At 42.3% G+C, this 26,903-nt stretch overlaps 1 protein-coding gene across 6 annotated transcripts in view; it reads left to right on the forward strand.

The window, feature by feature from the left end:
- The window catches only part of LOC118209630 (cGMP-dependent 3',5'-cyclic phosphodiesterase), a 168,408-nt gene that overhangs the window by 24,911 nt on the left and 116,594 nt on the right, over window positions 1–26,903 (forward strand). For 2 of the 6 annotated variants that reach the window (XM_035385146.1, XM_035385147.1), the window contains exon 2: window positions 17,859–17,919. In XM_035385146.1, the coding sequence (XP_035241037.1) occupies window positions 17,859–17,919 (61 nt within the window). Of the gene's footprint in view, window positions 1–13,161; window positions 13,392–17,203; window positions 17,354–17,384; window positions 17,920–20,920; window positions 22,149–26,903 lie in introns of those variants that run through there. The other 4 variants (XM_035385150.1, XM_035385148.1, XM_035385145.1 and 1 more) reach the window with 4 other exon arrangements.

A 26,903-nucleotide genomic window follows, 5' to 3' on the forward strand; every position in this document is an offset into this window, starting at 1 on the left:
CACATTTCTATTGAAATACATTCAATTAAATTCACTCCTTTATTGCCACATCCACCCTAGGATAATTAGGAATTTGTTTGTGTGCTTATATACAAGAATACAAAAACACATGTACAACAAACACCACAACATTTAGAACATTAGACCCTGGATAAATTGATATTTTAGGAAAAAATGCAAGGAAACAAAAAAACACACAACACCATAGGACAGTGGCATTTTTTCCCTCACCATTTTTCACTCTCATTTCATTTCTTTTTAATCAGTCTTGCGCTGTCTCTCACCATCATCAAATGTGAAGCTAATGTGCATGTAGGTACATAATCAAGACAAAAAAGTCTATATAATATCCTCCAAGAATTGACAAGCAAAATGAAATTACTTCTGCCCCTAGTAGGTTTTTAGAGCAGTGTGCACGTAGCCTGCTTTCTTGACAGCCAGGCCTGCTTGAGAGGGCTATAGCAATGAAGACAGTCTTGTTGTCAACTCTGGGAGACCCTGTGGGTAGCTATGAACTACATACTATATATGCTCTCTCTCTCTCTCTCTCTCTCTGCCCCCCCCCCTCTCTCTCTCTCTCACTCTGGGGAGATGTGCTGTGTGCATTGTGGTCCACGGTGTGCTGCCATGCATCACACTAGATGTCAGAATAAGGTTGAATGTTAATACTGTAGCTCTCAAGGCTCAAATGCAGCCCCAGGGGTTTACAGCTGTGCCCCACACAGACAGTATAAATGGGTGTATACACATCTGGACTGGGTACAGAGTGCCATCTTTGTCAAAAGAAATTGATATATGCCAGACTGATGTTCAAAGGGGTATAATTTGGTTAATTCATTTGAGGGCACAGGAGGGATCCAGAGTATGTTGTAATAGACATTTATCAGGGTGCACAGAGGGCATGCAAGTGATATTGTTTGATATGGTTGCTTTGACTAACAGGAAGTAATGCATTAATTGACATGGCCAAATCATTAGCTAATGTAGTTACTGAGCTTTAGTGAAACATTTGATGTTAATCAAATGCATCCATTCTGATTCTTATGGCACAAAAAAAAAAAAAAAGCATATTATTGAGGAGTTAAGTAATCACTTTAATTATAAATCAATTAATGTATATTATTATTGTGAATGGTTGATAAATGTAACCTTGTTCTAATGTGTTTCTGGAAGGGCCGAGGGCTGTTTGCTTGTCATGGTTTAAATAACATTTGCAGTCTGTGGAGTTGGGGAGTGCAGAGCAGGTGATGTTGCACCCGATGATGCAGATGTCATTTGAATCGGTCAGTAGAGACAGTGGCGACGGAGGAGATCTTTGCATGGAGGTCATCTTAGCTCCGCTTCCTCGCCACCTGCCGGGATCAGGCTCTTTCACGAGTTTCCGCGCCGGCTGGAAGAGGTGAGGCAGGGTTACTTCGCAGTAATGTGCTGCGCTACAAAGAGAACAGTTGGCAACCGAGGCGGGCGAAGCTAGGTGGAGCGCTGTTCTGGGAATGGTAAATGTCACCGTGTGTACAGTGTGATGCCTGACTGGGCCACGTTTCCCAGTCTTTTTTTCTCTCTCTTTTATTCTGTGTGCATTTGTGGGGGATGTTGGGGGTGTAGGAGAAAATGAACTGTGGTGAATGCAGACAATGTGACAGAGCTCCCGGAAAAATGGATGCGCCTGTGAAGTAATTGCCTGTCTGGCACCTAATCGAATTTCCCCGTACAAAAGCACAGCATAGGTGGCTACTGCAAACTTTGTATTGCCAAGGAAATCCCTTTGTCTGGTGCTCGTTTAGACACTGAAGTAGACTACAAATGGCAGATGATGACCTGATTATTTTTAGGAGAACCAATTTAATTAATCTTTCATTGTGTGCTTTTTTCCACCAGAAAAAAGGTTTTAATTATGTCTCCTCTCTTAAAAAAAAAAGAAAAAACTGAGTATTTGTACACTAGCCCTTAGGGGAGATTATATAATATTCTGTGCATCCATTGTTGCCTTATTTCTGTCCTCCTTTGTAAATTATGTCAGTACAAAGTTGTATGACTGTGCTACTCCATAATTAAACTGTGGAGTGAGAGACCCTTTGATGTGTTCAGCTAGAAATGGCCACATTAACTAGATCTAAGGCTAGTGGAAGACTCGGGAGGTCTCAGGACTTTTTCAACATACAGAAATGGCAGCTAATTTTGTCATGACATTCATTAAATGGAGTCTGTTCTAATTTGTTCTTCAAAGATTCTGACCCAACGGAAAAGCTTTGATTGCAGCCATGGCTGTGGCCCTTTTAACTGAATATGGACCCTTAATGCCACTAGAAGGACTACCTGATGCTTTAAACGAGGACATCCCTGATGACACCCATAATGCTGCTATGTTTTGGTGTGCGTTTTTGAAGGCACAGTCTTCCTCCAAGTGAAAGACTTTCTCTCTGTTCCGAAAGATTGTGAAAATACCACTGGCATAAAAACATGGCTGAAAACATGGCTGCCCACTCCTCACGCGACTGAAATTTCAGATCATTACTTCCACCACCCCTTCCCCTGCCCACCCTTGGTACATTCCACAAATACAGATATGATGTTTATTTTTGAAGGTGGTATCTCAGAGAATGATTTAATTAGTAAATAAAATCAATTTAATTGCGTGGATAGTATAAGGTTATCTTTTTGCCCATAACAGTTAATGAATTTTCCCACTTGGGATTTATTTTGTGAATATTCATGTCATCTCAAATGTTATGTATTTTTATGCTTAATTTCTTAAACACACATTTGCATTACATGTGAATAAAAGTTTTCAATTTCATGTTTTATGTGATATTGAATGAAACAACCCCAGACTTTTGTGATTTCCTAAGTTCTTCTGATGGATATAAAATTGTGAGAGCACCGGGCCACTCACTGAACTAGACTCAAAATTGACGATCAAAGGTTCAGTGCTTCTGAGGAGCTCTGACTCAGAGTGATGCCTGGGGAGCTGGGAGCACATGAGTAACAGCTGAATACCACATGATATTACTCATGAGGTCTGATTTGGATTATCTTAGATGAGCCCTAACAAATGCAGAGATACTGTATCTGGGGCGTACCTTCGCACAAGCACTTACCGCTGTGCACATGACAACATCTGAGCCTGTGGCCTATTCTGCCATTATTACTGTGGCCTAACTGGTTACGTTTATCTGGAATTTGCTCAATTTATAGGCACTTGTAGGCATGCAACAGGTCTGGGAGTGGGTGCAGGTGGTTTGTCTCCTGAATTTGAACTGGTGATCATATTCCTAATTAATATTTCCAAGCCATCACTTGAAAAGCAGGTTTGAATCACAGCATACTGTATTTACTGTTTAAAAAATATGGCTACAGTAAATAAATAAAACACTTCTTGCCCAGTCAATCCCCTCTGGGAAGAAACACCCGCGCATGGCTCTGGCAGATGCTGTCTGCACTTGATTATAATGTTTGACCCTTTTTTAATCTGTGCTGTCTCCAAGGCCAATCCACATCTGTCGCCCTTTGAGGTTCGACAGTTATCCTCAGATGAATTTATCAACAGAACCCTAGCCCTTCCATGCTCTCATCCAACACAGACCCACAGCACTCAACCGAAGAGAAGCAACACATCCCAGCACTCGCTAACATAGACACAAGCCTTTTCAACACGCAATAACATAGAAACATGGTTTTACAGCACTCATCCATAGAGCCATAGAGATATGACACTTTACCGGGCTCTGCAACAGAGCCACTGACCTTACAACGTTCATCCACAAAAACATATTTTAAAGCACTCTACCATGACAGCAATACACTTTTCACTCAGCCACATCATTCTACAATTCTGATTGACTTAGCCACAGAACTTTACATCACTCACTCCTAGAGTATAATTACTTTCCAGCACTCCAGCACTTTCCACAGAGAAGAGGCCAAATGCTTAAAGCTTACATCATCAGTCGAATAGCATCTCATTTTAATGCATAGACTGTGTGTGGCTCCTGGTCTTTATTAAGATCTCATATATGGAAGCTGAAAGTTAAATGAACTGTGTAAAATAAGACACAGTAGTGAATGTTGAATATTTCTCAGGTGGGACCTCTGATTTGGGAGTATCCTTGTTTTAGCATTTGTATTCAGTGACTTTGGTCATGATCTACTACACTAAACTTACTTCAGGAAATAATAAAAAAGGGAATGTGCAGATCATCAAAGAAATGCAGAATGTCTGCTTTCATCACTTTGCTGAATAAATGCGAGCAAAACAAGATATGTACATATATGCATAATTTATTTTCTCCAAAATATGAACATATCAAATGACCTTATGTTTATGAAACTACAAGGCTCTTTTATAATCAAATTATTTTGAGTTGAATGCTACCTTTCTGTAATGGGAAAAAAACTCCTGACATGATTGATATACAGCCATATAATTTTTCTGATGCTTTTGAGTGTTTTATTTTTGCTTTTGCTTTTGTGTTGCTTTTGTGTTGAAACATCATACAGGGCTGGTATTTGACCACTAGATGGCAACATGATCGAGCAACCAAACAGAAACCTAGAACACACGGGGAGAAAGGTTTGCTCTTCAAACCTGATGTCCTTTACTTATCAGACCACAGGGGACTGCTCAGGAAAGATGCTAACATTAATAAAGCACCAAACTAGGCCAAAGGCCAAGGGGACTTCTGTATTTTTTTTTTAACCTGTGAAGTGCCTCACATCCATGTTCCATGAAGATCTGTCAAGACAAATTCATCCCTTCCATCATGGAGAGAAGATGGCGTTATTGATATTCTTCCCGGGTTTCTGACAGATAATAGAATCTGTACGACGAGCAAAAAGCACACTTACTATCATTCCTCATGAAGAAGAAAAAAATGGGTTATTTTTTAGGTACTCTTCTGGCAAAGCAATTTTGAGTTCTTTTTACACCTGTGGAGCCAAATGCATCGTTTATTTGGATTTTATTTTATTTTTTTTCACTGACAGAGTAGAATGCCTTACCCACGTACCGTGTCGAGTATGTGCTGTGGAGAAAGGCTGAGGTTGCTTTGACATGCGACTCTCTATCTGCTGTGTGTTGATTAGCTCTATGCACACTCCTCTTTTTGGAGTACCTGTGACTCTTATTCGGAACATCCTGAGGTATGTGAGTTAAACCTTTTGGATTTTACCTCCTGTTCAAAGGAGGTATTTCAGGGTATTTCTGCATTTCAGGGCCCATTTAGATTGTCTGTCTGTCTTGCAAAAAGGAAGGGAACCACCCCTCTCTTTTGAGTTTAATGTTGAAGTCATGACAGCCTGAGAGCCCCTGCTGCTTCCTGAGTCCACTGGCAGGGATTGTGCCAAACCCCTACTGGAGCACTGCAAGTCATTCCATGCAAGATTTGAAATGCAGGGCACTGGAGAAATATTTTTCAACCATACTCCATGTGGTTCTATAGAGAGAAATCCTTTGGAAATTTGTAATTTAAGAGCAGGGATCTTTTGCGCATTGCAACTTTGGGCCTAAAAAGAAAGCCAGTGTTCTCCCTGAAACCACAGAACAGCAGATGTCCACCTGTGGGACCCAAACAAAAACACATCCTTTGAGCCGTGGTCAGTTTGGCAGGAAGGAACGTGGCAAGTGGAGTCATATTTTTCCTTTTTTTTTTTCAAAAATCAATGCTTTTTCAAGGCATTTATACATGTGAAAATACCCAGCTTTCTTAATGTTCCTCACACTTTTATTAGAGCGCATGTATTTATTACTCTTTGAGGACACAAGGTCGTTGTGTTTTATTATTTATTTGTCCCACTCAGCCATAAACCAGCAGCATTTTACCAGATGAAAATAGCCCTTTTTAGACCCAACAGTTCACTCTCCCCATAACTGCTCCAAACTGATTTTTGTATTGTGTTTAATGTGCAATGTTAGACAATTTAATATCACACCACTGCTGGTGTGACACAGTCAGCGGGGGTAAACCCTCAATTGATACAGAATTTACATAATTACCTCTCTCGGCCTCTGAAAGAAGCGGTTTACATTTGTATTCTGTGTGGTCGAGGAGGATGAGACTGAGTAAAAGAGTAGATGGCTTGAATAGGCAAGTAAGGTCCTCTTCCAGGCTTCGCTGCATAAAGTAAAAATAATGGTGAAATAAGGATTCTAACGGAAAATGTCACAAACCTGTTTAAAGCAAAAGCAGTTCCACTCCCTCCTTGATCAGAAATCGAGACTACATCTATGCGTACATCAATCCCCTGTGTCCTGTCATCCTCTTTAGTGTTTACCCTCTTTTTTTGTCCCTCTCCCCTCCCCTCTTTCTTTGCTCTTTCTCCTTCTTTCTCTCTTATTCTCTTTTTTCTTCTCCCCCCTTTCTCTGAAGTCAGTGAGTGCACAGTCTTTCATTCACTGTCTTGTGAAACTTCGACCCCCCCAACCTAGCATTTGCTTTGATTCCCTGGCAGCACCAGCATATGCAGACACACACCGTCTCAGTGCCAAACGAACCCAAATGAGCCCCGGTCGGCCAATTCTGTAAGTGCAATCAAGAGAGAGATGTGCTGTTCAGTTTACTTTGAGAAAGATGAAGAGGTAGACTCAGAAGTCAGGCGGTGGGCACGGCAGTTCCTCTGAAATGATGTGTTTCACAAACCCATCATGCCAGGCTTGAGGTACTTGCACCACAGAATACACTTTCTAATTTATTTTGACAGGCTGTAATTTTCTCTTTTGTTGCCAGGAGCGTAACCAGCAATGACAGCACCACATCTCATAAGGTGTGAAAAAATGCTAATGGAATGCTTGGACTAAATGGCTGCCAAGGGCTGATGGGAAAATGGGATGCAATTAATATGCCTCAGGATTCAAAATGCCATGGCAACTGTGATTCAAATGTGTTTTTTCCTTGTACCATTGCCGTTTCAAAAGAACGAAAAAACAGATTGATTTGATGTGATAGGCAACCAATCACATTAGAGAAACTGGAGAAATGCAGTAATTGCATTAGAGGAATTTTCTCTTTATATCTGTTCCAAGGAAACTCTGTAAGGTTATTGCCATGGGCTTAGGCATTCAGATGGTACACATCCAGAGATAGAGCTGATCCATGCAAATTCTCTGTGAGAAGGGGCTTGTTTCAATGTTAACTTTAAATGGATGTTTTTATATTACTCCTGCTCTCAGCACTAAACAATTACAAAATGGCAACCGTGGTTAAATTTTCTGAGATACCTGCCACAAGAATTGTATTCTCCATTAGGAGAGATTGCTTGAGAGAAGCCTCATCCTTCCTTGACATTCTCTGGGTTGAACTTGAAGCAACCTAAGGTTATTTCAGCCACTACTTCTGCATTGAGAAGATGAAGGTAGTTTAGCTAATGCTGCTCAGCAGATATTCACATGCCATCCTGGTTAAATATCTCCTGAGCAACAACGGTAAGAGTCTTTCAGTGAAAGAGCATCAGGAGATGCAATCAGTGGTGGAAACTGGCCTGGAATCAAAGCATGTGCTTCTTTAATCATCACCAATAACAACAGCAAGCACAGTAGAAAACCTGTTTGAGAAGCTACCTGTGCTCACTGACATTTCACTGAAGACAATTTGGAGAGACGCAGCATTGCTAGGCTGTGCATTAATTTTTTGTGAAATAAACCGAAAATCTCAGTTTGTGTGAAAAGGTTTCTGGAGAGCTGATGTGTAAACTTTTCCTGCCCGCTGTAGCGCAACATTTTGTGGCAGACAGAGGGAGCTGCCCGTGAGAGACGCTCCTGGATCCAAATCCAGGAGCTGCGATGCAAAGAGGCTGCCAAACCCAACAAAGATGCTTCACTGCAACACTTCAAAAGTCATCCTGGAAGTGGAGCTTTGACTGTTTTGGGGGAAAACATTCACAGCTGAGTTCATGAATAATACTGTTCTCGACCACATTTGAATATGTTAAATATTTTTGTTGGTGTTGCAGCATAGTTAGACAAGCCAGTTGGATGAAATTGAGCAGATAGAGATCTAGCAGGCTTACCTTTTCATTATCGCCACTCAGGGGATTCAAATTAATGTTCCTCAAATTAAACTGCTCAGCTGTTTGTCTGAATGAGATCATATTTCAGAAAGAAAGATTGTATTCTTTCTCCAGTCATTTTTAATATCTCTCATGCATGTTTAGCATGCTTTTAGGTGTGAAATTATATGTGGCAGCAAGTGCAAAGAGCACCACGGTGTAATAGTTTATAGTAACAAATAACAAACAAAAAAAACTCAGTAGTGGAAAAAAAAATCTGTAAAAAATTATGCGGAGTTATATTGAAGATGTGTAAAACATACAGCAAGCTCAATTCATTGAAGAATTTTACAGTTTTAGGCTTTGAAAAACTTCTTTCTTGTTTTAGCAGTATGTTTGGGATCATTGTCTTGCTGTAGGATGAAGTGGCATCTAATATGTTTCTGAGGCATTAACTTGAACTTGAGCACATCAGCTTCTTCCGTACACATCAGAATTAATTCTGCTGCCGCTATGAGTCGTTATATTATCATTGAAAACAAGTGAGCCAGTACCTTTGGCAACCATACTGTACATGCCAAAACCATAACACCCCCCATTGTGTTTCACAGACAAGGGGGAGAAGGGCTTTGGCTTCGGGAAGTTGCTTTTTGGTCTTCACGCTTTGCTCTTGCCACCACTCAGATACAAGCGTTTCTTGGTCTCATCTGTCCACAGGGCCCTTTTCCTGAACTCTGCAGGCTATTTTAGGTACTTCATAGAAAACTATAACCTGGCAATCCTGTTTTTGTGGTTTGCATTTTGTAGTGTAGCCTCTGTAGTTGTGTTCATGAACTTTTCTGTTGACAGTAGTCAGACATATCCATGCCTGCCTCCTGAAGAGTGTTTCTGATTTGACAGGTATTTGGGTGTTTTTCTTCATTATGGTGAGAATTATTTGGTCATCAACTTTAGAGGTCTTCCTTAGCCTACCAGGCCCTTTACTGATTACTGAGCTCACCAGTGCTCTCTTTCTCTTTAATGATGTTCCAAACAGTTAACTTTGGTAAGCCTAAGCTTAGTGTTTTTTTATTTTTTATTTCTCAGCCTCGTCATTGACTTTGATTGGTACAACTGTGGTCCTTAGGTTTATTAAAATACCCTTTAATGAAAGCTGAGCATGTGAAACGTGAATTGTTGGATTACAAATATAAAATTGTGGCGTACAGAGCCAAATCAAGAAAAAAATTAAATTGTGTGCCCTCCTAAATCACTTCCACATATTGTTCATGCTTGAATGCACAGAGCTACCATGTACGATTAATTAACTTAACATGCTATGCATTGATTTTATGTTGCCCATTCATCAGTAGTGCTTCAAACAGCATAGACCAGTTACCAACCAATAATATTTTCTCTAAGTTATCTGCTACAGTACGAGACATTCTTCTCTCCAAACCATCAACTAGTGACTCTGTCTCGCTGTCCATCACAGGGGTCATCCTCTCATGGGAGGAGCAGTGGCAATGTCTTCACTCTGAACTGTGCAATAAAATTACTTAGAGAGCTGGAAATATTCTTGAAAGCTCTACAGACTGTTTGGAATATGTGACACAGAGGAAACCGCGGAAGGAAAATTAAGCCTCTGCATGGATTGTGCATAAGCCCTTGTCAGTCTTTGTCCTGATTTACCGTGTTCTCCTTTGCGGCGTGGATACCAAATATTCTCACCCATCATCTGCAGGATTTAGTAAATCTTTCTGTGCTGTGATAGTGTCGGTTATTGACTAAGAGAGAATGTGCAGCCTGTTCTGTTGTCTGGCCTACAATGCTGCATTTTCCCCTAGATCTCACGGATAACTGCTGCCTTCAGGCCTGCAGTGTGCCATCATTTCTACAGTGCTCACAGGGTGCATAGTGTTGTGTTACCTGCATCTTCTGTCCAGTAAATTATTAACATATAGATGTATTTCTTGCATTTTGTAGAGGCAGATAGTGCAGTATTCATGCGGTACAGTACACAGAATGTAAATTGTTCCACTCTGTAGTCAATCTTTGTATTGCAGCTCTGAATAGTGTGGGGGAGAGTGGTACACGTGAAGTGAAGGACCACAGATCATTTGTGTAAGCATTACTATTCCTATAGTACTAGCCTTGCCATTAGCACACTATTTAATGTTGTGGTAGGAACAGGGTTGGTTATCCACTGCTGTAGTGTTACTGTGCCAGCATAACTGATGGGCAGAAACAGCTGTGGCCTTTTCCAGGTGCTGAAGATATCCATATATTATATTTATTATTTTATGTAATAATTATACAAAAGATAAAAAATATTCCTACTTGGGTTGCAATCACTATCACAAGGAATTGAGCTGTTGCGCTTCCTACTGTCCTGTATTGTGAGTCATTTCTAGGAAACAACCTCTTCTGGAAAGCTGATGAGTGAGTGTGCTTGGAAGCTGTGGGGGAACAGCAGACACTGGCAGAGGACAGCCCAGAGAGCGCAAATATGGAAAGAATGCCAGCCGGGAAGCACCCTCACAAGGAGTGTGCTATTCTATCCTTCTCTCTTCTCCCTCTCTCCCTGTCTCTTCATGGGGCTCGGTGTTGCCCATAGATGAGAAGTCAGTCATCCTTGGTCAGATTGACAATATATACGAAAACAACAGCAAACATGTACAGTATGTGCACGCACAACAGTAGTAGTAATTGCAGGGCAGCTGATTACATAAACATTACATGCATTACATTCTGTACGTGCCTTAAAACTTGGATGATGTCCCAATAGTTCCACCCCATTATTGTACATTACCCACAGCAGTTACACCTGGCCCACCACTTTACCTGAATCTCATATGAGCGTTGTGAACTATAAATGTCTGCCATTGTGGGAATGCATGTATGAATGCAGAACTACAAGCCAGCGTGAGTTTGGCATAGGCCCACTTTGAAATTACACTGCGACTCCCACACAAATTTCAATGAATGTTTTCATTGATATCATGGGCACACACTGCATAAATCCATTTTCCTTCTTCAGTTTTATCAATTTGTCCCTTACTGTCTATTCATTTCATGTGCTGAAGATTTCAACAACTTCTATACAATGAGAAAGGTTCTTTGACCCATGTGAAATATCTTACAGTTACTGTGGTAACATCACAAGGCTCAAGCAAGGCAACATGTTACTGAATAGATGGCCTCAACCTTGTATCAAGTCCTGCTGTGATGTGGTAGGAGGTATGAAATGACATAGAGAATGGGGAAAGTCAGTTCAAGTAAAAAAAACAAATTATCTGAACTGACAAGATAATCCACTATTCTTTACAGTGGCAGCAACAATATTTCACTGCGGCAGCATAATATTGTGCGTTCTGTGCATTTCATTTTAGGTTTTCACTTTTATGTACCCTTTATTCATACCCTTGGATAAATTGAGAAAGAAATTGCATACAGAGTAGTTTGTTTGGCTGAAATGTTTTATAACGTTTTGTACTTCAACATTGTACTGAGCAAAATTGCAAAATCTTTTGACTTCAGTTTTCTTTTGAGCCAGTGAAAGGCTTGCTCAATGGGGTTTAAATGTGGTGACTGACTAGGTCATGTCAAACATTTCCACCTTTTCTTCCTGATTAGCTTCTTTGTTATGTGTGGTGTATGTTTTTGGTCAATATTTTGCTGCATGATAAACTTTTATCCAGTTGGTTTGGATGCACGGTTTGGTGGCATTTTGTCTGAATATGGGTGCACTGTCTGTACACTTCAGTGGAGCTAGAAAGTCCAGGGGTTAGAAAGTAAAAGTCCTTTCATATGTTTCCTCCTCCCAGTGAACTCATCCTGCTGATAGTTCTGCCTCATAGCTGAAGAATTCTGCTAATTAGCAAATTCAGGTGATTGGAGCAAAATGCCAAGGATGACTTTCTCCAGGTTTAGTAAACCTGGGTTTTCCAACTCTGCACTTTACGCTGTCAGTGGTTACATCATCAGTAAAGACCACGGAACCAGTTCCAGATGCAGTCAGACAGGCCCAGGCCATCACACTGCATCCATCATGCTTGACAGATGAAGCCGTATGCTGAGCAGTCCCTCTCTGTCCCCACACATCCACCTTTTCACCACTCTGGTAAAAGTTTATCTTTGTCTCATCTCTCCATGAGGCTTGTTTCCAAAACTCTTTTTAAAAAGTTCAATCCAATGTTGAATATTTGTTCTTAGTTTTGTTCTTGAGAGGTTTACATCTAGAAGTGTAGCCTCTGTCATTTGCCCGTTGTCTTTTGCACAGTGTCCTGTGATCATCTCATCCCAATGTATGGAGATTATTAGCAATTACTCAATCTGACAATTATGATTTTTTTTTCTCAGGTCATAATCATCACAGATTATAATCATCCTGTCATCCTTTTCTCATGTCTTCTGGGAACGGCCTAATAACTGGTGATTCCTAAGATCTCCAGTAATCTCTCCAGTTTAGTTTCATCAGGGCATTCCATACTGTTGACTTGGGAATACACAAACATTCTGTTCTCACCGTAGCTTTCTTAGTTGTCATACTCAATTCTCTGGGCCTCATCTTCAGTTGTTCTGTCTTGTGTCTTTTAGCTTATGAAGTAGACTCTACAAATCCTTCCAAAGGATATAACCCATGCCCTGACCCTCGCAGCTTTCCATTTATGAATAGAGTAATATGGTAAACCTGTGAAATTTGAAACAGCTCAGTTATTTGCCCAGTGCTTATGCTGACTTGTAAGAGGGATCTTGATAATTCTTTTTAAATATGTAGATCTGTAATAATGTCTGTTTAAAAAAACAAAAACAAATGCATACATGGGAATTTTGCCTCATAGTCACTGTATGATTTGAAAAACGAATTTAACTAGTACATATGAAAAACAACCAATTAACACAACTGTGCCCATACTTTTGCATTTAACTGTTTAAATGTGGTGTCATAAGGTTTTGGGGAAATTGGCTTGTCCACATACCTAGCAACCAAATTTACACTGATGCCATTACATTTTCTTGTTTCTGATGAATGGAATCTGTGGGAATGTGTGAATGTATGTGCAAGTGTGTGTGTGTGTGTGTGTGCGCGCGTGCGCACGCGCTTGTGTGTGTGCGTGCATGCGTGTGATGAGACTTCCTCATTCCTGTCTCCGGCCTTTGGCTCAGCACTTCCTCCCATTGCTGGAGATTGCAGTGCTGTTGATTGGAGCTTACGGACAGCTACATGGTGGTTAGTGTGCGGCTGGGTTGATCCAGAGAGACCCGACATCTGCATGGTCTTTGGGTTGCTGTGATACTGCTCTGCTCCAGAGACAGACAGCACTTCTTTGTGGATCTCCTGCTTTTCTTGTGGGGCTGCAGTGTGGGCAGGAGATCTTCTGTTACCATAATCCATAGCTCTCCAGTGAAGTCCAATGCAAGATGTCACAGTAAGTGCTTCTTTCATGCTCAACTTGACTTCACTTTTCCTGATTAATATAACTACAGGACAGGAATGACATCCTGAAATAATTTTAACTACCTCATGGAGAGCCATGTTCCTGGAGCTGAGAAAGAAAATAATTTTTTTTAAATGAAATAAGGGTAAGATTTGTTACAATTTGCTTGAAACCTTCTGTGACAGGGACATATAGTTGTTTGATTTTATGCAAATAGACTCTGCTGTTATTTCTGGTTTAGCATTTCATGTTGCACATATTGTAGCTTAAACTAAAAAATGAATTCCAATTTGTTTTTATCCCAGAGGAAAAGAACCCTGTGCCAAAAAATCCCCCCAAACAGTAAAGTTGTTGGCTTCATTTTCATAAAATGTAATTAAAATTGGAAACGGTTTCAGGCACTGAAAGATCAAAAAGCACAACTCATGGAGTGGAGAGTGAGGACTGGGTGCTTTCTGTAAAATAAAATAACAATAATGAAAATAGGAAAAATTTGTATTATAGGTGGGGTATGATGTATGAATATGTAATCCTGTAATTCTTGTGTATTTAATCACCCTAAATAATGTGTCATAGACAACCAGTGATACACTCTAATTTAAATTAGCATTTTAAAGATTCACACTCTGCAGTTTGGGCTAATGATCTTCGTTTATGATATCAGTTATGAGTGTTTATGATTTAGCTTGGAGCTAGTGTTCTTGGTGTGTAGTAGCAGTGATAGTGTAGTAGCAGTTGTCTCTCTAATTGTCCTGGAGAACCGAGTTTTGAGGTTATTTTGCACTCAGCTCCTTATTCTTACTATTAGGTTTCCTTTTCTTTGCTCCTCATTCTGTGTGTCTTTCACGGTGTATATTTTGGATTATGTATTTGTGAAAATACATTATTTATTACCGTAAACACTTAGTTGTGATAATGAAACCACTACATAGAGATAATAAACATGAATAAATTCAATAAATCTATTTAAAAAATGGACTGGTTTTAGGCTTTGTGGCCTCTTTGTAGAGTGACATGGTTAGATCCGTTTAACATCAACAAAGCAAAATAAGAGCACCTGCCACTGTTAACTTACAGTGGAGTTTTATGATATTTCAATAAAATGTATGCAAAGCTATTCAATTGGCAAAAGGAAAATATTAATATTAGAGATTAATAAGTCTTTTTAGCTACGTTTAACCATTTTTACATTGTGAAGAATGCAAAATATTGAAGAATGCCAAATATCTTCATTAGCTTGTTTTTATCTTTTCCGTTTTTTTTAAATCATTAATTTGTGTGTATGGTTCCATATATGAGAGAGAAATCCAACACTTTTGGTGAATGATTTGAGTAGTCTTCTACAGCTCTGGGATGTTACATTGAAGTGTCCCTTTTGATCATCATGGAACTTTGCTGTAATTTCCTGTCAGTTTCAGTGACCAAGCACCATCAGTGCGATGAACCATTTTAACATAATTCACAAATGCATACTTTTTTCTTGAATCAGATCTTATTAAAAGTTAAATACTTTGTTCCATGTCAGCATTTCCATCGCCCCATCTCTTTTGTCTCTTTCCTTTTCTATATATCTCCAGATATCTTGATCTGTCATAACCATAGAGAGCAGAATGGTTCCAGACTCATGTATATTCTCCAGGGATGCATATTAATGTGTCATAAGTGCAAAGCTTGAGAGATGATGTCATTTTTTCCCATGGGTAAATACTTGGAAACTGAAGAGAAGTGTTTACTGTAGTGCTGAAATATACGATATTCCTGAGATGGAAAGCAAAAGCCTGAGCTAACCTGAGCTGAGGTGTCTGTAAGAAACATGCAAACCCAGCCTTCGCTGGTTGCTGGAATGAGGATGAATTGATCTACATTGAGAAGGCTGTGTGGGTTATCTCTAAAACTGCCAACATAATTCAGAGCAGTCCAGATGTCCTGAAGGCCTCCATATGCTGTGGATGGTTTCAGAATGTAAGACAAATTGATACCATTGAATGAAAACTACAGTCTATTTAAATAAGAAATGATGGAACATAGTTCTGCACTGAAATTTTGTTGAAAAACATGATGATAAATGTTACCTTATAATAATAATTATGTACAGATAATGTACATTTTAAAGACCTTTTTCTCTGAAAATTCACACATTCTTTTTCAGTGCATTAAAAGCTGCATAGTTATATGTTATTTTATGAAGCCTTCTGGGTTGATTTGGCTGTCAGGTATGGACTCACGTTTGAATCATGATGTCATCCATGCAAATGAGCTCAGCCACCTTGAGGCACCTTTGTTCCATCAGGAAATTAATCTTCCAAAGACAGCCATACTTAGAAACGCATGCGTAATCTGGAGGGATGTCTGAAAGTCACATCAAATTTAGTGACAAAATACATCAATGTAATTGGAAAAGAAGCTGCTCCTGTCTTTTTTTGCAGAACCATTCTTTATAGACCTGTTTGTCTTATGTCCAATCCGCTTTTTTGTTTTCCCTCATTCTCATTACGGAAAATTCTACTCCTAACACGGAATCCAAAAGCAAATTTATGTATTTTCTCTCCTCCCATCGTACACAATTTACCACATTTACGTACTGCAAAATTGTTTTTCACCTGAAGGTATTTTTTTTTCAAAGGATTTCGCCTTTAGTAAAAATAACTTGTGGTTAAAAAATGCCAAATACTACACCTTTCTAAGCCTCAAATATTAATTATTTATTAATTAATAATTTATAATTTATTAAATTCCAAAACCTAGGCACTAAATGTATTTTAACAGAGGAATCAAGTAACGTATACCAGGCAAGGTTATCTCAAGGTTTTATCCCTTCCAGTACCCATAAAAATTCTGGTCAGTTCCTGCTTCTTTAATTACATTTCTTTAAACATAAGTTATTGTGCCATTTTTATCAGTGTCTCTTGATCAATACTTCTTTGTGTGTTACTGGGCTTGTGTGCAAATTAATTTTTAAAGCTAGCTGGGTTAGAGATTGGAGTTTGGGTCTTATCTCAGGTGCTCTAAATCTGTCTGTTATCAGCATCAGTTTTTATTTTATTTCCATGAACATGCAGGCATTGAAATATGGCATCGTACAAGTTATGCTATATGATTCTTTTAAATCAAAAGGCCTGTGCTGTGGTCTTGGCCCTATTATTGCTTTGACCTTGTTTCTTATTTTGCTATCATTCAAGAGCAAAATGTGCTCTTTCAAGTAAATGAGAAGTGTCTATTGCTACAAAACTGACAGCATATAATTACAGATTCTGTACAGCAAAGAGTAAATGGTGAAATGTCTACATAAGTACAATGGAAGTTTGTACATTGCAGCCAGTTAATGTACATGGTAATTTGTGTGGCTTATAGGTTTGGAGATACAGTGGAGATTCTGGAATTAATTTAGCATTAATTTAATTTGGCTTGTTTAGTCCAATTATTCTTGTCATCCCTTCTCAGAGGCTGAATAGAATGAGGAATTATTTAGATTTAACTTGGCAGTTTTTTTCATTTGTCTTGGGAGCATGTAGAAATATCATTTTCATAAAAATGTCAGCCTTTTCCTTTTTTTAAGTGAATGGTAAAAAAATTACTATTGCATTCTCTTTAAAAAAATGTAAATGTGAGTGAAAAAAGAAGGAAAGAAATCAGGCTCTCGTGCGGATGTTTGTTCTGCTCATGATTAGACTAAGAGTTCCTGCCGATACAGAAAATCAGGGGAAATGAGGATTGCTTGGCTCTCAGGCTTTAGGACCCAGAGGAGACTTGAGCGGAGATCCACTCTTCCCTGCCTCAGCGCAGTGGAAAGGGTGAGAGAAATATAAGGGAGAGAGGACGAATGCCGCAAGCTTGCTCTGTACCCTGGCACCCGCAGCTCACACCTCTGATTTAGACTGCCTGTTGCCCCCATCGCTATGGGCAGCAGGTGTAGATGACATGACAGCCACTGAAAGAAAAAGAGGGAGGGACTTGTAAGCGGTGAAGATGTGGCAGCCAACCAGTCACTGATATATACAAGCACTGGCGCACACACACGCACGCGCACACACACACGTGTACATAGACACATAAACAAACATACACACACACACACACACGCGCACGCACACATGCAACACAAACACACACACTACACAAACACACACGTATGCACATATACAGAGAGAGTGAGCATATGAGCGAGTGACGAGAGAAATAGGGAGAGACAGCGAGAGAGAGAGAGAGAGTGTGTGTTTGTATGTGTGTGAGAGAGAGAGAGCAAGAGAGCGAGAGAGAGAGATAAGCGGGGACTGTGTGTAGATTTGTGCGCTGGTGTATGCAGGCACACTCCCCAGCTACTGACAGCCAGCCAGGGAGCCAGAGATTGAGCAGGAGGGAGAAAACGGAGATAGAAAGAGAAAGAGAGACATCAGAAGCCTCTAAAATAATGGTTTTGATTTTGCAGCAGATTCTCATTGCAGTCATTCAATTTTTCAGAAGGGGACAGCAAGTGTTCCTGAGGGCAGAGGAGCCATCGTTACTTTCGGACACCTTTCAGGTAAGAGAGCGGCTTTCTTCTTCTTCCCGTTCTTCTCTTTCTTTCAGACCTCCTCTCTGTTGCGTCTGTTACTGTCGTACTGTTGTTTGTTGTCTCTTTAAGTAGAAGATCCTCTCTCTTGAAAGTTCGAGTTTCTCTGTCCACCCCCCGTCCACCCCCCCCCCCCCCCCTTTTCGATGTGGGTGGATTGTTTGTTAAACAAAACTGTCCTTTGAGGACTTGTCAACGTGACGTGAGGGGCAGTCCTGGTAAGAAAAAAAACACTATTGGTGTCAAAGTGAAAGTGACAGCGTGCCCTAGGCAGTGCTCTGATCCACTGCTGCAGACACGCCACATTTTGCATTCCTGCACTGTGTTGGTGCCATACGCACCATTCCAAAGTCACCTCATGCGCAACATCCTATTTCTATTCCTTCCTATTCGTTGTCCCTCATTCAACAATCCAAAATTTTAAAAAGTCTTTGGAAAGTTGTCAGAACAGTATGATCGATCAGTTTCAGCCATAGACTGAAAACTGATATTTTGCTATAAATATATAAACTTATATAAATATAATTGCTAAGTAGACTAATTTCTGGCTCTGTTTGTTACCTATTTATTCATATATTTATGTGGTCCAAACATAGTGAATGTGTAATACCTGAGTAGAGTTATAATGTATTTATTTTTGCATGATCATTTTGCAGAAAGGTAAGTTTATAAGAATATCTTTTCTGTAGATACACTCTGACTCTCCTGTGCTGGAAAAGTCAGTCAAATCACATCAGTTCACGTATTTTCATATGTGTGAAGAATGCATTATTAGGTGGAGTGACACCTTGCTGAACATGGGGGGAGTGTATTTGGTAGCTGACTGCTGGTAAATTGCCAAGGCAGGTCCAAAGGCTTGATCTGATATTACCGTCTTTACATAGTAAAAAATCTCTAGACTGACTGCAGGGCATGGATGTGACCTTTCCCCTTTTGCGTGTGCTCTACCTCATTTTATCCCGGAGGACTGATATGGCTTTTGCACGTGCCATGACCAACACACTGACCTGATTCCACACGGTGTGCAAAACAAGGAACCAGGCAGAAACGCACCAGAAACGTGTTGAAACAGGGCGTCTGAGGAAGGTATCAGGATTCCTGCCTACCAGAACAGTAGAACTTTGACATGTTTTTCAGACCTCTCTCACAGAGCGTCCACTTGTGAGGTATCTGAGAGTCAGCCCGCGTGTTTCTGGCTGGGGTTGGGGGGTTGCCGCTGGACGCAGGCGATTTCTGCGCAACCACGGGGCAGCGGCGCATCGCTCACTTCTGCTGCTGCGGCAGAGACAAACACACTGCGCCACTCACACAGAGAGAGAGAGAGAGAGCATGTGTTGTTATTCATTAGACAGTATGACCCATTTTTTTTAAAATTTAATTTCTGAAGATACATCATGACAAACTGATAACATCTGCACCTTTGTTTCATTAGGCGACAGCATGATTGTGGTCTGCATATCCATTGATTCTAAATCTAAAAATGAGTGCCAGTTGACATTGATTATATTTAGGGAATGTATACAGAACCTGCTCTTTAGTATTTGAAATCCAAGGCCGCATCAGTTTACTGTATTTCTGCCACAACTCCTCTTTAGCAGCCAGAAAATTTAACACCTACCCTCCCCACCACCACGGCCCTTTTGTCTTAAACAATTACCCAGGGTAATTTAAGGAGGCTGATGGTGTCATCTCATGTGTTCTCAGTTCAGTCAACAAGCTCGATTAGCTTGTATTAGCAACCACACTTAAACAGCGTGACGGAACCATTCAAATATTTAGACGGTTTGTCAAATGAACTTCTGGAGACAACAGTGCGTTCCCTCTCACATGGATGTATGGTAGGACCCGAGGACTGAAATATAGAGCACGCAGAAAAACAGGGAGATCAGGAAAGTCAACCCCCGTTTTCTCTGGCACTGACACTTATCTTCTGTTCTGGCGAGGGCTGTTTAGACAAAACCATTTATCTCATATCAAAGTTGTATATCACAGCAAGCTTTTCAGCTTTTACATATGCACAATTTTATTCTCTAATGAGGGTATCGTGGTTTTTGGCAGTTAGCACTGAAAGCTGGCATGATGTTTTTGTCTCTGTTAAGATCTAAAGAAATTCATTCAGATGGCAATTCCAAACTGGATTTGTTAGTACAAGAACATTACTTGAAAAAAAATAAGTAAGTAAATAAAAATATCTGTGGAAGCAGGCATATAATTAGCTGGCTTTTTTTTTTGGGTTTGTACGTATTCATTCATTCCAACTTCTAAACATGCCCAGCAGGGGCAGACAAGTGTTAAGCTTCAGCAGTGGAAGAGACCTGAAGTACCGTTATTGTTATTTGTTTAGTCTGGGTATTTCATGGATTTGTGTGCATGGAGAGAGCACGCTTTTTTTTTCAGACTGTCTGTTTGATTATCTGGGGGGTTCCAGTAACAGGTGAGAGGCAAGACAAAAAGATTCGGCTGTGAGCTGAAAGTTTTCTTGGAGATTGCTCAGTGCCGAACATTTAATAATTCAGACGGTGCCCGTGCGGGCACGCAGCCGCGCGGCTGTATAGGCGTCGAGCGCTGAATATTCATGAGGTTTTGAGGATTGTTTTGTTTCCATGGCGCTGCGTGAGCCGTGGCACTCCGTTTTTCTGGAACGCCTCCGTACCCCTGACAGCTTTGCGGAGAACATTCCTGTGAGCCCTGCAATCAAACCAGCCGTTGTGTTCAGGGGAAGCCTAGCCACTAAATTACAGAACATGATTATAGCCATGTAGTGTAACATACCTATTTCAAGCTTTGAGACACCTGTGGAATTTTGCGCCTGAGCCCAAACTGCTGCATTAGGAGCATGTTGGCATGCCGTTATGAAAGACGCCATGCAGATGTGAAAGCGGACCGGCTATTCAAAGCATTATGACAGCTGTGAAATCTCTGAGATGTTTTATTTTTGTAGTTTAGGCAAGCCAGCCTGGACGTTTGTTGGATACGTCGCTCCCATCTTTGGGCTCATCGGTTACTTCGCTGTGCGTCCGTCTCTCCATGCGAGCACATCGCGCTCGTCAACCTCCTGCGGCTCTCGCTCTTGACATTCTCCTGCTCCCTGCTTCTGCGCCCCTGTCCTATCGCGGCTCCCTATCGGCACCTCGCCACCCCTGCTTCTGCTCCTGTCACCTCCCACTCCCTGCGCCTTCGCAAGGACCCAGGTCCCTCTCGCCGCGTCCCTCAGGTCCACCGGCAGCCGGATCTTTCGCTCCTCCATTCTCCACGCACGCTCTTCACTTCCAGCATTCCCTGCTGTCTTTACCTCCCTGCCCACCTGTCTGTCAAACCCCCGCTTGTTCGTCATCGCCGATCTCCTCTCATCTCCCTCCCTCTCCTCACCACCACTCGCCGTTCTCCTCTCTCCTCTACCTCTCGCTCCCCCTTCCTCATCATTCTCTTGCCCTCTCCTTTCCCTCCCTCTCCCTGTCCTCACTGGCTTGTCGTTCTCCCTCGTCTCTGCCTCTCGCTCCCCCTCTCCTCTCCTCTCCTCTCCTCTTCTCTCCTCTCCTCTCACAGCACCTGTGGTGTCAGCGGCAGGCTGGCCATTAGCATACAGAGCACTTTGCGCAGCGGATGCCAGGCTTTCATCCACCGCCCGATGCTGATTTTACTTTGAGAGAAGCGCCTTTCTGTCTGCCTGTGACTGCCCCAGCAGGGTGGCCGACGCTCTTAGGATTTTACCCGGGTCTGCGCACAAAAAAAAGGGTTAATCCCTTGTCAGGACCAGTCCCCAGTGCCAGATGTGAAGGATTTGCATAACAGAACTCATACGTTTACGCACACACACACACCCAAACAGACGCGCTCACACACAGGCATTACGCGCACACATTTGACATGCGCCTGGTTCTGTCAGCGCTGAGTTAAAGGGAAGTGTCAGACAGTGGGGGAGGACAGGCCGGGCTTAGCGCGCGCGACGTTCCTGACAGGCGCATTTTAGGAAACGCTCAGCGCGTTACTGAGATTAGCTCCGCCGTCTCGCTCGAGGCTTCCTGAAACGCTCGCGCCTGCAGTCCCCGCGGCCGGCTCCTGCCGAATGCGTCCAATCCGTCAGCAGCTCTTCCTCGTTGATCAGCGCTGAGTGTTACGGACTCGAGGAAGGCTTTCCCTTCTCCCAGCTGCCAATGCTTTCACAGTTGACTTCTGAAGGGCCCTCTCTGGATGTGGAGGTACGTGAAGGCATACCATCTTCGTCTGCTCTGTATATTCATCGTGTTTATCACTCTTCACTCTTGGTGTCATGCGTTCCTCTGTGTGTCTCTTACATGCATGTGGTGAATTAAAAAGTCATGCAGCAGATCTTTGTGAGCTCTTGCTGCCTGTGGGCGGCTGAGTATTTTCTTTGTAAGGACAAACATGAATACAAGCTCTTCAGTTAAAATTTTATTTGAAAAGAATGTGACTTGAAGCTGAAATTGTACCATTGGTCAGTACTTTACCTTCAATATTTTGAGAGCAATACTGCAGCATTGACTATCCATAGATATGTACTATCGTGCGTGGAAATGTCAGTGAATAAGGATGACAATAACCGGTGTTTTTGCCTAGTTGGCACCCACTGCAATGCGCAAGAAATGGTCCTTCTATTACTCATATTTGTGTTTGAAAAGCTTGAACTTGGCTCTAAAGGGGATTTCTGTGTAATTCCTGCACAGTTCTCCAGGGAAACCTATCACCTCAGGCCACTGTCTGCCTTCTCCTCAGAGCCCCCCCTCTAAGAACCCAATGAGAAAAATGAGGGAGGAACACATCCCACACACAAACCCTGGAGTTCTAACCGTTTTATATCGGAGGGTCTTGGGGGAAATGTATGTGTGTATGTGTGCGTGTGTGTGTGTGTGTGTGTGTGTGTGTGTGTGTGTGTAAATTGAAATACTTTAACTGTTTAGATGCTGGTAAAATTCTGCAGATCCTAGAGAATTTTGCCATCCAAAATGTATAATCATATAAATTAAGAATTTGTGGAGTCCGTAATCTGCAGGAATTTTACTGGAGTCAAAAGGGTTAAAGTTTATTTGTGTTAGGTCCGGTGTGTATATGTGTGTATGTGTGAATATGTGTGTGTGTGTGTTTGTGCATGTGTGTGCAAGTGTGCATGTGTGTATGTGTGTGTGGGTAGTTGATTGTGATTATGAATGCATGTGTGGGCGCGTGTGTGTGTGCACAAATGCATATATGTATTTGTGTGTGTGTACATGTGTGCATGTATACGTGTGTCTGTGTATTATTTTTGGGCTGGGGGTGGGGGTGGGGGGGGCGGTTGGGTGCTGTATACTGACGGATGAGGCCCCATGTGGGGGATGAATGAAATTGCCTCACATCCCCCTGTGGGATTTGAAGTGATCGCACATCCTTTCTCATTTCTTTGTAATGTGTCTCCTTCTTCCCAACCCCTGATAACACACCTGCACCATGATCTCTTACAGTGAGCCATACTGATGGCACAAACATTGTCACTCAAGGTGACCTTGAATCTCCTAGACACTCTAAATATATGATTTAAATAATGAATTAAGAATTCTTTGAAAAATCTAGATTAAAAAAAAAATAATAATAAATCCTAATCGCAATTCACTGTATTTGTTTGCTATTGAGTGTATTCCGTTGGGAGGTCCTTTAGAAATTGTAAGCAAATGACCACATGTAAATGAAGACACTAAAGCTGTCTGTTTGATCGACTTTGTTAAACCGGTCCGTCAGCTGGAAATTAAGCTCAACCTCGCAATCGATCGCGATCAATCGCCGCGGTGCTCAAATCAGTGCCGACATCAATCTCCCTGTGGAATCCAGCGCTTTCTCTTCCGCTGCGTCAGTCCTCAGCATTTCTCCGCTGGTCTGCGGCTCTCAGCGGTGCTGTCACTGCGGCTGGTACTTATGGTAATGGCAGCGCCGCTAAAAGGCCCGCAGCTAATCTCCCTCATCACGTATTCCCGTCCTTTGTTCCGAAAGGGCCTCGCTGATATAGCCCTCCCCGCCGGTCCGGGGGCTTTTATTGGTGACGTGATGCGGCAGAAGCGTCCGTGTGATGACAGGGAAGCGCGGTAACTCGCGCCTCCGTTCAGCTCCGCGGTGCTGTCGGCAGCCCGGCGCGTTTCTGGGGTAAGCCGTTCCCCGGCGAGCAGGGAGGCACCGCTGGGGATGCAGACGCGCCGGGAACACCCTCGAGGGGCGTTCCCGCCTCACACATCCTGTCTCCTTATTGAAGAATGTCTGGCACAAGATGCTTTTTTTTTGGGGGGGGGGGAGTGAGATGAGGGCCTGGGGACCGGGCGGAACAGTGGGGTTGCGTCTGCCCCAGAAACGTGGCCTGGCTTCGCCGGATCTATGGAGGGAGGTGTAAAAATAGCCGGTGCGTTTTCTGGGACGAGACGTTTCGCACGCACGGAAGTGGTCCCCGCCGGGGTTGCCTCTCGCTCGCTCGTTGCCCCGCTCGCATCCTGTGAACACCTGCAGAGCTGACGATCTATTAAAATGGAGGACACGCCAAGAAGAGAGCAAACAGAAAAACGTACTTACTAAAAAAGATCAGGCTTTGCTTATTCTAGAGCTGAGTCTCGAAACACAGAACACAAACAGAGCTGAAATCACGGCCCACTACTGGCCTGTTTGTAAAGCCCCCCGACCAACCGCACGCACAGCCTCCATGCAGAGTGGAGGTCAGGGTCGCACCGCTGCCCTTGGACGGCGCATCAGTATAGACGGCAAGGTTGCGCTTGGCCAGAGGCCAGTGCGCCGAGGGTGGCGACTATCAGGAGCGCGGGGATCTGAGTGCCCTCGTTGAGATGTACCCCCACCCCGCACCCCTCGGGGGGAATAAGCGCCTCCTGTCACCGCACTCCTGTTCTCTGCCAGTCCTCCACCTGCTCTTGCCGCGAGCTTCGCTTTGGACAAATTGCAGCGCTGCATTATTTATTTCTCATTTCAAAATCTGTCACTTCCCATCGAGGAGTGTTTGGATCTGAAGAGTTTCCCCCTCAAATTTCTTTTCAGCACTGCAAGAGGCACTTAACAAGAACATGCTGTAAAATAGTCTGTTTGGTCGTACAGTGCCATGTAGCTGCGCCGATTCCCTGAATTTGGTTCATAATTTATTCATTGTGATTAACACTGCTACTACACTGCTTATGGATTCCAAAAGTAGTCTTTCTTTTTTTAAAGCAGTGAATTTATGACCATCCTACTGTACTTTACCACTGCCTAGAAAATTTTTTTTTTCTAAACATTTTGGGAAAAATCAAGGTTGTGTTGAAACAATCCCCTTGAATTAAACACAGGAAAATGTCCAGTGTTAATTCAGCTTTCAATTCACTCTGGAATGTGGGACCAAATGTTATATGTGGAGAGTTGAATTAACACTGTTCTAGTTGAATTAACACTGGACATTTTACTGTGAAGCTTTAGCAAGTTAATGCATTGCTGAGGAATGGTCAACTTAGGACCTCACTGACTAATCAAATGGAATGCTGTAAATTTGTGAAATGTACTTGACCAGTAAATGAATTGGCTGGTGCACTGACAATCCTCATTTACTTAAAAGGTGCAAATGATACTTCAGTCCTCCCAAATGAGCGTGCCCTGTTTGGCCCCTGCCTCCTCTCGCACACATGCTGTTCAGAACTGGTCCCTGTGCCTCGGCATCTGCCAGCTCCCTGCTCCGCTGTGCAAATGGAAAGCTGGTCTCTCAACGAGGCACTTACCAGTGCCAGCTTTCACACTGCGATTATGTAATAATCCCTCTTCTGCTCCTCCTGTCAACATTTGGCCAGCAGAGAGGGGGAGGAAAGCCGGGCACTGGAGAATGTGAAAGAACTGCGATTCGCGGTTTTCATTCGATTTACCAGTTTATTCCTGGGGGTTAAATGGAAAGGGGATTAGTGAGGGTGTGCATTCGTTGTCTCCTGCCAGGGAATTCTGACCAGGAATTGTGTGTTAAACAGCGCTTCCTGGCTATGGGGTCTGAATGATCGTGGGGAGCCATAATAATGACACACCGATCACCTAATACCTCCGTTCACTACTACCTCAGACAATAGTGGGTACCTCAGATCACTACCTAGAATTACACATTGATAGGATACGCACACACACACACACACATTGATAGGATATGCACACACACACACACACACGCGCACACATTGATAGAAGCATACACTTTCTATGCCGCACAGGCTGCAGGCTGGAAATTTTCCAATGGCAGATTGGAGTCACTGAGTAGAGACTGTGTGCGTATCATACAGCTGAGGATTATGATGGCAATTACATTCCAATGTGCCCCATTGGCCCAAAGTCCAAAACAAACCTCTTGGTGAAGCCATTGTGATGTCTGTTGAGAAGGCCCTTTGTGTGACTCTGTGCAAATACGAGGTGGCAGACGGATAGTTCATGATTACAAAATCAGCCAAAGTTGTGTCGCCTTGGCTTGTTTATCAGCAAACCTGGGGGAGTGTCTGCAAAAGGCAGCCTGGAGAATCAGACCATAATCACAAAGATAAGGACTCCAATTCAGATAAACAGTCACCTTCAAGAAGGTTGGTACCAGGAAATGGAGCAGGCAGACCAACAGCAGGTCTCTGGTGTGTACATGGGGGTGTGTGTGTGTGTGCGCCTGCATGTGTGTGTCCGTGAAAGAAAAAGAGAGAGAGAAGAGAGTGAGATGGTATTTAGGTTAGTGTGTGTTTTTCTGACAGCGATATGCTTTGGTGTGCTAATGTGTTTATGTTGCAAAATAACCCAGTTGCAGGATCAGGTTTCCATACCTCTCAGTCTTACAGATAAGTGTGGTTTGATGCTAATTATATTGAATGTGGCAGTTGGGTATATAGAGAAGGGTCTCAGTGTAACTATTGAAGAAACAGACTAGTCTGACATAGGGTTTGGCCATCCTGACAACCAAACAAATCATCTGTTCCTCCGTTGAACGT

This window comes from Anguilla anguilla, chromosome 12 (assembly GCF_013347855.1).
Source record: "Anguilla anguilla isolate fAngAng1 chromosome 12, fAngAng1.pri, whole genome shotgun sequence".
In the NCBI taxonomy this organism is placed as follows: domain Eukaryota; kingdom Metazoa; phylum Chordata; class Actinopteri; order Anguilliformes; family Anguillidae; genus Anguilla; species Anguilla anguilla.